Source organism: Montipora capricornis, chromosome 5, assembly GCF_036669925.1.
Source record: "Montipora capricornis isolate CH-2021 chromosome 5, ASM3666992v2, whole genome shotgun sequence".
NCBI lineage: Eukaryota > Metazoa > Cnidaria > Anthozoa > Scleractinia > Acroporidae > Montipora > Montipora capricornis.
In genome coordinates this window covers 18,250,743-18,264,864 of record NC_090887.1, presented here as the reverse complement: position 1 = coordinate 18,264,864, position 14,122 = coordinate 18,250,743, and the positions used below count along the sequence as shown (strand labels likewise).

Here is a 14,122-nt window from a genome sequence, read left to right as displayed (position 1 = left end):
TGATTGGTTTACTGCACTCGTCTGTTGTCAGGGAGTGGTGACAATCCTGGGTCATTTCTTACACCATTCAACTGAAAACTGTACTCTTACAAAGTTAAAGTTGAACGTCGGTATTTCCAACTCGGGTATTTCGAATTCCCCGCTATTTCAAACTAATGTTCATTTCCCTTGGTTTGGCCCCTTTTTTAGTCGTTTTACTACACTTAATTCGAACTCGATTATTTCGAATTCCCCGCTTATTCGAATTAAATTCTTGTTTCCTATAGACTTGATGCTTCCCTTTCATTTCGAAGTTTAATCGAAAGGGTGGTTGACTACCTTCAGATGCTGCCAGAACATTGCGCACAATGCGAATTGCACAACCTGCCAGTCCCGTAAATAAACTACAATTATGAAACGTTCTGAAACAAAGATTTCTGGTGAAAAAGACTGTTAATTCAGAATCAGTCCTCTGTGCACTTCTAGATTTGCCATCTTCAAGATGATTTCAATTAGGGCAAAGGTTGGTCTAATTGAAATAATGAAAATTTGTGAAAAAGGCCTTCCAGCCTCACGATATATTCCGTACACAGTATTTTATGACGAACCGGCTATTTCGAACCCCCGCTTATTCAAACTATTTTCGTTTTTCCAATTCCCTTCATACAAATAACTCAACGACTTCGACAACTATATTCTGCTTGAATAGGAAGATGACTGTTGGGCTGTGATTAGAAGTGGTACAACTCGATGTGCCCTCGCTGCCAAGGCCATTACCCCAGTTCCGTTTATTCATTGAAACACTGCCACAAAGGAAAACGTATGATATCGAGAAAATCCTGTTTCCCGCCAGAAAAAAAAAACCCTCTTTCTGGGGGAAACCTGGTCCCTCCCGCATGCAGATTCAGGCGTGAACAACCTTGAGGGAGTTAGGCGTTAAATAAATGTCAAAACCATTGAAACAAGCTGAATTCGCAGATAATACAGCTAATAAAATGTCGAGGGTTAAAAAATGTCGAACTGGGGTGAGTGATCAGCTTAGAATGACCCGCCTCTCAAAATCCCGCCGTTAAACATGTACTGACGTAACCAGCAACCTATAACAAACTACGTCATCAATGACTAAGACACAAACACCATAGCAACTCAACCCATATTTGTCGAACCGTGAAAACAATGGTTTGCTGCTATTCTTTGAGCCGCAGCAAACACTAATATCTCCCTTGTGACTTCGAAATAACGGGGTTCAACTGTATTTACTTACACACGCTCGTCGTCGAGACTGTTGTTGTCGGTGTTGGCGTGATGGTACTGAGCAGGGATGTGGTCGTGTAACTTTTGAGAGAGCTCGTCGAGACAAAACTGATAACACATATAAAATAAATTCCGTTAGAACTACTTGTCAAAACAAGCCCACGATAATTATACTCAACCGATCGCTCGCTTCATCTCGAAACTCAGATATCACCAGAAATGACAGTAATTATTACGAACTGTCCTCTCGCTCTTCTCCCCAACTTCAACATCATTCGCGTCTGAAAATACAGCCAATAGATCAGTTTCAAGTCCTCCATGACCGCTGAATAAATAACCGAGGACGCATTTTTACAAGTTAAGCCTCTTTACTTCTTCACTGCTCTGACTGCTCTCCTTCAAATTTAGAAACACATTCCTGCCGGTATTTGCGAATAAATTCACTTCAGATGGAGGTTAACCCTGTAAAATGAGTCCTCGGTGTTTTAATTCAGTGGTCATAGAGAACTTGAAACTGGAGTATTAGCGTTAGTGTCCCCCAGACTCCGGTCCTCAAGTGATGAGAAACAGCTGCCATTTACCTCTACCACATTAAAAAAAAACGCTAACCCTTACACTTAAGTTATTGCTAGAAATGGGTAGAAAATCGAAAGGGACATGTCACGCTGGATATCAAAATTTAGGCCTTTGTCTAATTACGTACATTTCCGGACGTATGCGTCGAACTAACAAGAAGACAAACGATGAAGGCAACGTAACTGTAAGAAGACCTTACAATTGTGTTAGTTATGAACAAACTCAAAACTGTCCTTGAATGATCCTAAAAAGATAAATACCTTTTACTAACAGAGTTCGAGGTCCGTACTTAGTTCTTATTAGGGAGCTTATGTAACAGGACGGCTGGAAGACTCAGGACGGGAGAATGACGAAAAAATGTCGCGTAAGATTGGGGTTGCACAGTCTCGAGCGACATTTTTCGTCATTCTGCCGTCCTGAGTCTTCCAGCCGTCCTGTTGCGTAAGCTCCCTATTAACCGAGCAGGAAGTTTGTATGGCAGAATCTTGACCGACATCGTGAGTACAGACCGAACGCAGTGAGGTCTGTACACACGACCGAGGTCAAGATTCTCCCATACAGACTGACTAAGCTCGGTTAATAAGATATTTATTACATGGCAAACAAGAACAATTTAAATTGTTTAATGTAACTGGTTTGTACTAACCACCCTTTTGCTTGCGAACAGTGACAAGTGGCGATGAGCTGAAATTGATTCTGCTAAAGTTTCCTCGTCCTCCTTACCTTTTTTTCTCGTCATGCTTTTTGCCACTTCCATAAATTCATATTGGCAGAAGAAATTACTCAACATTTTTGCATTTTAGTTTGCAACTTTTTAAGTGCAAAACATTATCAGTCTAGATGGGAAAATCTAGATCGTGATAAATATCAATTTCAGCCAATCAAATTCGTTAATTTGGTAGCCCCCAGTCCTTGTGAGACAGAGCCATTTATTAATATAAGTTATGGACCGTATTTTTTCCCGTTGATTTGTGGCGCGCTCGCCTTACGCTTGCGACATAATTGTCGATGTTTCTCTTGAGTAATGACATACGTCTGTTGATATCTGTTTATTTAAATTTCCAAGTTCGTCTTTCCTTCATCACTGGCCAGTATATCATTCAACCAAATAGTCGCATAAACGTAAACAGTTGTCTTTGAAACCTGGTAACTTAAGCGGCTAGCACTACATAAGCAAAGGGGCACTGCTAAGGAGTACGTTTTGTGGAAATGATCCTAATTCCACTCAATGGACCATAAAATGCAAAGGTCGCTTCAGTCGCCATGCAGTCCTTTGTTTAATACAGGGGTTTAGTTTGATACGACAGAGACGACCATATGGAACCAGGCTTTCAAGTTATCGAACCATCTATAGCCCACTACTAGTATATAACACAACAGTGAATAACTATAGTGCTTTCTGCCCATTCTGATTGGCTAGTTCGGAGGTGAATACCAAGTAGTATTCATCTCTGAGCAAACAGACAAAAACAAAACGGCTTCCCGAATACCTTCAGTTACAATTTTACATCAGTGTCAGTGACGGTGATGGATATTTACTTCACCCCGCATATCCACCACTTTTCACTTCCACTTCAGTGAATAAGAATAAACGAATTGCAACAAACACAACAGAGCAGCATATAATCCACCATACTACAAATAAAAATAACATGAGCTATACTAATATATCTGAGAAATTCAAACCTCAAAGAAGGTGTTGTAGATAAACTTGAGCTGTACATACTCCTCGACACACTCGTAGGAGTGGAGGACGATTGAGTTGATGTAGTTAGTGTGGAAAAAGTCGAACTCGTGTAACTTGAAGAGTAGCTACTCCGGCTTGTACTAGAAAATGTCGAGAAACTAGTTGTAGTTGGTGTGGACAAGCTGAAACTTGACGTGCTGGACGATGTGCTGCTTGACACACTATTGGATACTGAAGTGGACGAGGTTGTCGTGGTTGGAGTAGAAACACTGGTACTCGTGTAACTTGAGGTGGAACTACTTGGACTTGTAGTGGAGAACGTCGAAAAACTAGTTGTAGTTGGTGTGGACAAGCTGAAACTTGACGTGCTGGACGATGTACTGCTTGACAAACTACTTGTTACTGTGGTGGACGAGGTTGTCGTCCTTGGAGTAGACGCACTGGAACTTGTGTAACTTGAAGAGTAACTACTCAGGCTTGTACTAGAAAATGTCGAGAAACTAGTTGTAGTTGGTGTGGACAAACTGAAACTTGATGTGCTGGACGATGTGCTGCTCGACACACTACTGGATACTGAAGTGGACGAGGTTGTCGTGCTTGGAGTAGACACACTAGAACTTGAGTAACTTGAGGAGTAGCTACTCAGGCTTGTACTAGAAAATGTCGAGAAACTAGTTGTAGTTGGTGTGGACAAACTGAAACTCGACGTGCTCGATGATGTGCTGCTCGACACACTACTGGATAAAGAGGTGGACGAGCTTGTCGTGGTCGAAGTAGAAAAACTGGAGCTCCTGTAACTTGAAGTGGAACTACTTAGAATTGTAGTGGAGAACGTCGAGAAACTAGTTGTAGTTGGTGTGGACAAGCTGAAACTTGACGTGCTTGGCGAGGTGCTGCTTGACACACTACTGGATACTGAAGTGGACGAGGTTGTCGTGGTTGGAGTAGAAACACTGGTACTCGTGTAACTTGAGGTTGAACTACTTGGACTTGTAGAGGAGAACGTGGAAAAACTAGTTGTAGTTGGTGTGGACAAGCTGAAGCTTGACGTGCTGGACGATGTACTGATTGACACACTACTTGTTACTGAGGTGGACGAGGTTGTCGTGCTTGGAGTAGACGCACTGGAACTTGTGTAACTTGAAGAGTAACTACTCAGGCTTGTACTTGAAAACGTCGAGAAACTAGTTGTAGTTGGTGTGGACAAACTTAAACTCGATGTGCTCGATGATGTGCTGCTCGACACACTACTGGATACTGAGGTGGACGAGGTTGTCGTGCTTGGAGTAGACACACTAGAACTTGAGTAACTTGAAGAGTAGGTACTCAGGCTTGTACTAGAAAATGTCGAGAAACTAGTTGTTGTTGGTGTGGACAAACTTAAACTCGACGTGCTCGATGATGTGCTGCTCGACACACTACTAGATACTGAGGTGGACGAGCTTCTCGTAGTCGAAGTAGAAACACTGGAGCTGCTGTAACTAGTGCTGACCGATGTGGAAGATGTTGTTTTCGAGGACACACTTGAGCTATACAAGCTTGAGGACGAGTATTTTGAACTAGGAAAACCAAACCATACAAACATTAGTTTTCTTTAGCAATTTAGCATGATGGTTGGCATACCATAACAAGAATTTTGGGGAAGGTTTGATCCTCTCTTCATTTTTCTTTTGTTGTTTTACTTTCTATCGTCAATATCTTGTAAGAGGGATCAACACCTTGTCCTGAAATCAAACTTTTTATTTGAACAGTAATTAAGAAATCTTTCTTGATTTCTTATAAGTAAAGGTTTCTTTAAAACGATTTGAACTAAAAACTAACAGCAAAAAGTATGTAAAGTATGAAAATGTAAAAGAGGGGTGTTCAAAAACATGCAGGAATAACATCATTACTAATGATTTAAAAATACCAATCAATTAAATGTGTGCGTCTTCGTCTATTGGAAAACATTTCCGTATGAAAAAGTCTTATGTGCCCAATGATCTTACCGAGAATTTTACCATTTTAAAAAAGTGCAAGAACAAGTGTGCCAAGACCCAGTCTCAATGTACTCAATTTGTCCAAAACCTTTTTAATCATTTCTAATTATGTTATTCTTGCATGTTTTTTAACAACTCTTTTTTACATTTTCATACTTTACATAGTTTTACTTCTTTGTTTTATATTTATACCTATGCAAAAATTTTGATCTTCACTTTTAGCTTGATAATGACAAAAGTTCGGTCAAAACGCCGAGTGTTTTTACCCTTTTTTTCTTAATTTCATTCTCATATTTGTTGCATAAAGATAACTTACATATTTTGCAATGGTGAAGATTAGTAAGTGGACTAAGTAGATATCTTCTCCACACTCAACCAATTTACCACTTATAGAAACAATCAAATGGCTTGTGATTTTAACAAGAGAGGGATTAATGCAGACTTTAAGTATTTCTTAAGCCCCAAACTTTCCAGAATTCTAAGAAATAGAAACTCAGCGAAAATGTTTTAGCACGTTGTGTTGTGATACAAGATGCTTTATATTTTCCTTCATGCAATCATTTGAATTATTTTATTTTAAATGAATATCACATCCGTTCATCTCTTTAAAGTTTATAAAGGTCAGTGCAGAAATGATGCTAATGATTCAAACCAAATAATCAGTCTTACTCCATTCTGTCTTCATTTCACCCCCTTTTATTCATCCAAAAAAGTCCCTTTCTCCCTTAACACACTATTGAATCCCATGTTTAGCTCATAACCTGCTGGGTGACACTCTTGATGTCCGTGGCGGTGGTTTTAAAGTAGGCGGTACCCTACTTGAAGAACCAATGGTGTGTCGAGTTCCTGTAGAGCCGGTCGAGCTGGAAGAGAAATATATCCCCGTGCTTCTTTGTGAAATCGACTGATATGACGACGACGAAGTGCTGGTCCTAAAAAGGAAATTCTTGTTAAGTTTGGTAAAAGCACAGTCAGCTGAGAAACAAACGTCACTTTTCAACCTTGTTCAAAGTGATAGAATCTTCCTCGCTGATACAAACTGGGAACTCATCCAAACTTTTATAGCACAAAATAATGAAAATCATCCCAACCAATCCATTACATCAACGCCATCATGACCACCATCACTACCATCATCAAGTTTTTCAATATTTTTCATTATTATGAAACTACACCTTATTACGAAATCAACATCTTCTTTAATCGTGATAATTCTCAAAACTACCATCAGCCCATTGTCTTTCTTTCATTTTAATTTTTAGACTAAGTATCTGTGCAATCACAAAAATCGTTAAAACTATTAACAACCTGAAAACGACATCACTGTCAATGATCGCATATCTAAAGATCTTTGGACAATGACTTTGAGACAAGCATACTGTCCTCCTAATAACTTTCTTAACATGACCTAACTCTCGTTCTTATCATTTTCAGTGGCTAACCTCAAAATTGAAAGCAAAAGTCAATTATTTACATTGCCTTTAGCTACAACAACATCAGAATCGTGCACATCAGCATCTTTACAAGCATCATTCCAAATTACATCACCTAAGCATTTTTTGGTAGTGATGAAAACCATGATAATCATTTGCCCTGTTGTTAGCATTTACACCCTCCTTATTATCAGTAACATGATCATGAATTACCATCGTCATTCTCATCATCTTTTAATGAACACTTTCTTTTACTTTTACAGACTCACACAAATCTTGCCATCATTTAAGACCTTGTGCATCCCTGACCAATCCATCTAAATTTCGTTTTCCTTATTTCCTAATGTTGTTATTGGACTGCATCTTTAAGGCACCTATGATCTGCTGTGAAGAACTACTTCTTTTTTACAGTAAACTCTTAACTGGGGTGAAAATATGACTCTTGGAGCAACATATCTACACTAAGAAAGAGTGCAAGGCTTAAAGTTTCAAATATTTTCGTGGGTGGCACTTACAAAAGGTAGCAGTAATGTTGTTCTGGTTATTGATTTACTAGATCACGTAATTTTACCACTGACGTTCAGCAAAATGGCACACCTACATTCCTAGAAAACAATTTTACTTTGTTCCTCCAAGTCGATTCAAAACGGTAATTCTACACACATTACAATTTTAAGCCCCATCTTAAAACACTTCCACGGATACCAAAATGATAAAAACTACGACTAGAAGAAATAAAAACATATGCGTACCTGACAGAGGTGGTACTGCTTAAGACACTACTGGAAACTGAGGTTGTCGTGGTTGGAGTAGAAACACTGGAACTCGTGTAACTTGAAGTGGAACTACTTAGACTTGTAGTGGAGAACGTCGAAAGACTAGTTGTAGTTAGTGTGGACAAACTGACACTCGACGTGCTCGAGGATGTGCTGCTCGACACACTACTGGATACTGAGCTGGATGAGCTTGTCGTGGTTGAAGTAGAAACACTAGAGCTCGAGTAACTTGAAGTAGAACTACTTAGACTTGTAGTGGAGAACGTCGAAAAACTAGTTGTAGTTGGTGTGGACAAGCTGAAACTCGACGTGCTCGGCGATGTGCTGCTCGACACACTACTGGATACTGAGGTGGACGAGGTTGTCGTGGTTGGAGTAGACACACTAGAACTTGAGTAACCTGAAGTAGAACTACTTAGACTTGTAGTGGAGAACGTCGAAAAACTAGTTGTAGTTGGTGTGGACAAGCTGTAACTTGACGTGCTCGGCGATGTGCTGCTCGACACACTACTGGATACTGAGGTGGACGAGGTTGTCGTGGTTGGAGTAGACACACTAGAACTTGAGTAACTTGAGGAGTAGCTACTCAGGCTTGTACTAGAAAATGTCGAGAAACTAGTTGTAGTTGGTGTGGACAAACTGAAACTCGACGTGCTCGATGATGTGCTGCTCGACACACTACTGGATAATGAGGTGGACGAGCTTGTCGTGGTCGAAGTAGAAACACTGGAGCTCCTGTAACTTGAAGTGGAACTACTTAGACTTGTAGTGGAGAACGTCGAAAAACTAGTTGTAGTTGGTGTGGACAAGCTGAAACTTGACGTGCTTGGCGAGGTGCTGCTTGACACACTACTGGATACTGAAGTGGACGAGGTTGTCGTGGTTGGAGTAGAAACACTGGTACTCGTGTAACTTGAGGTTGAACTACTTGGACTTGTAGAGGAGAACGTGGAAAAACTAGTTGTAGTTGGTGTGGACAAGCTGAAACTTGACGTGCTGGACGATGTACTGCTTGACACACTACTTGTTACTGAGGTGGACGAGGTTGTCGTGCTTGGAGTAGACGCACTGGAACTTGTGTAACTTGAAGAGTAACTACTCGGGCTTGTACTAGAAAACGTCGAGAAACTAGTTGTAGTTGGTGTGGACAAACTTAAACTCGATGTGCTCGATGATGTGCTGCTCGACACACCACTGGATACTGAGGTGGACGAGGTTGTCGTGCTTGGAGTAGACACACTAGAACTTGAGTAACTTGAAGAGTAGGTACTCAGGCTTGTACTAGAAAATGTCGAGAAACTAGTTGTTGTTGGTGTGGACAAACTTAAACTCGACGTGCTCGATGATGTGCTGCTCGACACACTACTAGATACTGAGGTGGACGAGCTTCTCGTAGTCGAAGTAGAAACACTGGAGCTGCTGTAACTAGTGCTGACCGATGTGGAAGATGTTGTTTTCGAGGACACACTTGAGCTATACAAGCTTGAGGACGAGTATTTTGAACTAGGAAAACCAAACCATACAAACATTAGTTTTCTTTAGCAATTTAGCATGATGGTTGGCATACCATAACTAGAATTTTGGGGAAGGTTTGATCCTCTCTTCATTTTTCTTTTGTTGTTTTACTTTCTATCGTCAATATCTTGTAAGAGGGATCAACACCTTGTCCTGAAATCAAACTTTTTATTTGAACAGTAATTAAGAAATCTTTCTTGATTTCTTATAAGTAAAGGTTTCTTTAAAACGATTTGAACTAAAAACTAACAGCAAAAAGTATGTAAAGTATGAAAATGTAAAAGAGGGGTGTTCAAAAACATGCAGGAATAACATCATTACTAATGATTTAAAATACCAATCAATTAAATGTGTGCGTCTTCGTCTATTGGAAAACATTTCCGTATGAAAAAGTCTTATGTGCCCAATGATCTTACCGAGAATTTTACCATTTTAAAAAAGTGCAAGAACAAGTGTGCCAAGACCCAGTCTCAATGTACTCAATTTGTCCAAAACCTTTTTAATCATTTCTAATTATGTTATTGTTGCATGTTTTTTAACAACTCTTTTTTACATTTTCATACTTTACATAGTTTTACTTCTTTGTTTTATATTTATACCTATGCAAAAATTTTTATCTTCACTTTTAGCTTGATAATGACAAAAGTTCGGTCAAAACGCCGAGTGTTTTTACCCTTTTTTTCTTAATTTCATTCTCATATTTGTTGCATAAAGATAACTTACATATTTTGCAATGGTGAAGATTAGTAAGTGGACTAAGTAGATATCTTCTCCACACTCAACCAATTTACCACTTATAGAAACAATCAAATGGCTTGTGATTTTAACAAGAGAGGGATTAATGCAGACTTTAAGTATTTCTTAAGCCCCAAACTTTCCAGAATTCTAAGAAATAGAAACTCAGCGAAAATGTTTTAGCACGTTGTGTTGTGATACAAGATGCTTTATATTTTCCTTCATGCAATCATTTGAATTATTTTATTTTAAATGAATATCACATCCGTTCATCTCTTTAAAGTTTATAAAGGTCAGTGCAGAAATGATGCTAATGATTCAAACCAAATAATCAGTCTTACTCCATTCTGTCTTCATTTCACCCCCTTTTATTCATCCAAAAAAGTCCCTTTCTCCCTTAACACACTATTGAATCCCATGTTTAGCTCATAACCTGCTGGGTGACACTCTTGATGTCCGTGGCGGTGGTTTTAAAGTAGGCGGTACCCTACTTGAAGAACCAATGGTGTGTCGAGTTCCTGTAGAGCCGGTCGAGCTGGAAGAGAAATATATCCCCGTGCTTCTTTGTGAAATCGACTGATATGACGACGACGAAGTGCTGGTCCTAAAAAGGAAATTCTTGTTAAGTTTGGTAAAAGCACAGTCAGCTGAGAAACAAACGTCACTTTTCAACCTTGTTCAAAGTGATAGAATCTTCCTCGCTGATACAAACTGGGAACTCATCCAAACTTTTATAGCACAAAATAATGAAAATCATCCCAACCAATCCATTACATCAACGCCATCATGACCACCATCACTACCATCATCAAGTTTTTCAATATTTTTCATTATTATGAAACTACACCTTATTACGAAATCAACATCTTCTTTAATCGTGATAATTCTCAAAACTACCATCAGCCCATTGTCTTTCTTTCATTTTAATTTTTAGACTAAGTATCTGTGCAATCACAAAAATCGTTAAAACTATTAACAACCTGAAAACGACATCACTGTCAATGATCGCATATCTAAAGATCTTTGGACAATGACTTTGAGACAAGCATACTGTCCTCCTAATAACTTTCTTAACATGACCTAACTCTCGTTCTTATCATTTTCAGTGGCTAACCTCAAAATTGAAAGCAAAAGTCAATTATTTACATTGCCTTTAGCTACAACAACATCAGAATCGTGCACATCAGCATCTTTACAAGCATCATTCCAAATTACATCACCTAAGCATTTTTTGGTAGTGATGAAAACCATGATAATCATTTGCCCTGTTGTTAGCATTTACACCCTCCTTATTATCAGTAACATGATCATGAATTACCATCGTCATTCTCATCATCTTTTAATGAACACTTTCTTTTACTTTTACAGACTCACACAAATCTTGCCATCATTTAAGACCTTGTGCATCCCTGACCAATCCATCTAAATTTCGTTTTCCTTATTTCCTAATGTTGTTATTGGACTGCATCTTTAAGGCACCTATGATCTGCTGTGAAGAACTACTTCTTTTTTACAGTAAACTCTTAACTGGGGTGAAAATATGACTCTTGGAGCAACATATCTACACTAAGAAAGAGTGCAAGGCTTAAAGTTTCAAATATTTTCGTGGGTGGCACTTACAAAAGGTAGCAGTAATGTTGTTCTGGTTATTGATTTACTAGATCACGTAATTTTACCACTGACGTTCAGCAAAATGGCACACCTACATTCCTAGAAAACAATTTTACTTTGTTCCTCCAAGTCGATTCAAAACGGTAATTCTACACACATTACAATTTTAAGCCCCATCTTAAAACACTTCCACGGATACCAAAATGATAAAAACTACGACTAAAAGAAATAAAAACATATGCGTACCTGACAGAGGTGGTACTGCTTAAGACACTACTGGAAACTGAGGTTGTCGTGGTTGGAGTAGAAACACTGGAACTCGTGTAACTTGAAGTGGAACTACTTAGACTTGTAGTGGAGAACGTCGAAAGACTAGTTGTAGTTAGTGTGGACAAACTGACACTCGACGTGCTCGAAGATGTGCTGCTCGACACACTACTGGATACTGAGCTGGATGAGCTTGTCGTGGTTGAAGTAGAAACACTAGAGCTCGAGTAACTTGAAGTAGAACTACTTAGACTTGTAGTGGAGAACGTCGAAAAACTAGTTGTAGTTGGTGTGGACAAGCTGAAACTCGACGTGCTCGGCGATGTGCTGCTCGACACACTACTGGATACTGAGGTGGACGAGGTTGTCGTGGTTGGAGTAGACACACTAGAACTTGAGTAACTTGAAGTAGAACTACTTAGACTTGTAGTGGAGAACGTCGAAAAACTAGTTGTAGTTGGTGTGGACAAGCTGAAACTTGACGTGCTCGGCGATGTGCTGCTCGACACACTACTGGATACTGAGGTGGACGAGGTTGTCGTGGTTGGAATAGACACGCTAGAACTTGAGTAACTTGAGGAGTAGCTACTCAGGCTTGTACTAGAAAATGTCGAGAAACTAGTTGTAGTTGGTGTGGACAAACTGAAACTCGACGTGCTCGATGATGTGCTGCTCGACACACTACTGGATAATGAGGTGGACGAGCTTGTCGTGGTCGAAGTAGAAACACTGGAGCTCCTGTAACTTGAAGTGGAACTACTTAGACTTGTAGTGGAGAACGTCGAAAAACTAGTTGTAGTTGGTGTGGACAAGCTGAAACTTGACGTGCTTGGCGATGTGCTGCTTGACACACTACTGGATACTGAAGTGGACAACGTTGTCGTGGTTGGAGTAGAAACACTGGTACTCGTGTAACTTGAGGTGGAACTACTTGGACTTGTAGAGGAGAACGTGGAAAAACTAGTTGTAGTTGGCGTGGACAAACTGAAACTTGACGTGCTGGACGATGTACTGCTTGACACACTACTTGTTACTGAGGTGGACGAGGTTGTCGTGCTTGGAGTAGACACGCTAGAACTTGAGTAACTTGAGGAGTAGCTACTCAGGCTTGTACTAGAAAATGTCGAGAAACTAGTTGTAGTTGGTGTGGACAAACTGAAACTCGACGTGCTCGATGATGTGCTGCTCGACACACTACTGGATAATGAGGTGGACGAGCTTGTCGTGGTCGAAGTAGAAACACTGGAGCTCCTGTAACTTGAGGTGGAACTACTTAGACTTGTAGTGGAGAACGTCGAAAAACTAGTTGTAGTTGGTGTGGACAAGCTGAAACTTGACGTGCTTGGCGAGGTGCTGCTTGACACACTACTGGATACTGAAGTGGACGAGGTTGTCGTGGTTGGAGTAGAAACACTGGTACTCGTGTAACTTGAGGTTGAACTACTTGGACTTGTAGAGGAGAACGTGGAAAAACTAGTTGTAGTTGGTGTGGACAAGCTGAAACTTGACGTGCTGGACGATGTACTGCTTGACACACTACTTGTTACTGAGGTGGACGAGGTTGTCGTGCTTGGAGTAGACGCACTGGAACTTGTGTAACTTGAAGAGTAACTACTCGGGCTTGTACTAGAAAACGTCGAGAAACTAGTTGTAGTTGGTGTGGACAAACTTAAACTCGATGTGCTCGATGATGTGCTGCTCGACACACCACTGGATACTGAGGTGGACGAGGTTGTCGTGCTTGGAGTAGACACACTAGAACTTGAGTAACTTGAAGAGTAGGTACTCAGGCTTGTACTAGAAAATGTCGAGAAACTAGTTGTTGTTGGTGTGGACAAACTTAAACTCGACGTGCTCGATGATGTGCTGCTCGACACACTACTAGATACTGAGGTGGACGAGCTTCTCGTAGTCGAAGTAGAAACACTGGAGCTGCTGTAACTAGTGCTGACCGATGTGGAAGATGTTGTTTTCGAGGACACACTTGAGCTATACAAGCTTGAGGACGAGTATTTTGAACTAGGAAAACCAAACCATACAAACATTAGTTTTCTTTAGCAATTTAGCATGATGGTTGGCATACCATAACTAGAATTTTGGGGAAGGTTTGATCCTCTCTTCATTTTTCTTTTGTTGTTTTACTTTCTATCGTCAATATCTTGTAAGAGGGATCAACACCTTGTCCTGAAATCAAACTTTTTATTTGAACAGTAATTAAGAAATCTTTCTTGATTTCTTATAAGTAAAGGTTTCTTTAAAACGATTTGAACTAAAAACTAACAGCAAAAAGTATGTAAAGTATGAAAATGT

At 39.9% G+C, this 14,122-nt stretch overlaps 1 protein-coding gene across 1 annotated transcript in view; it reads right to left on the bottom strand.

The window, feature by feature from the left end:
* Nucleotides 1-14,122, bottom strand: part of LOC138048468 (uncharacterized) — a 37,983-nt gene that overhangs the window by 4,191 nt on the left and 19,670 nt on the right. Inside the window, exons 10-15 of the mRNA XM_068894653.1 lie at nucleotides 11,792-13,831; nucleotides 10,368-10,538; nucleotides 7,661-9,187; nucleotides 6,237-6,407; nucleotides 3,496-5,055; nucleotides 1,244-1,341 (exon numbers count right to left, since the gene is read on the bottom strand). Of these exons, the coding sequence (XP_068750754.1) occupies nucleotides 1,244-1,341; nucleotides 3,496-5,055; nucleotides 6,237-6,407; nucleotides 7,661-9,187; nucleotides 10,368-10,538; nucleotides 11,792-13,831 (5,567 nt within the window). The remainder of the gene's footprint in view (nucleotides 1-1,243; nucleotides 1,342-3,495; nucleotides 5,056-6,236; nucleotides 6,408-7,660; nucleotides 9,188-10,367; nucleotides 10,539-11,791; nucleotides 13,832-14,122) is intronic.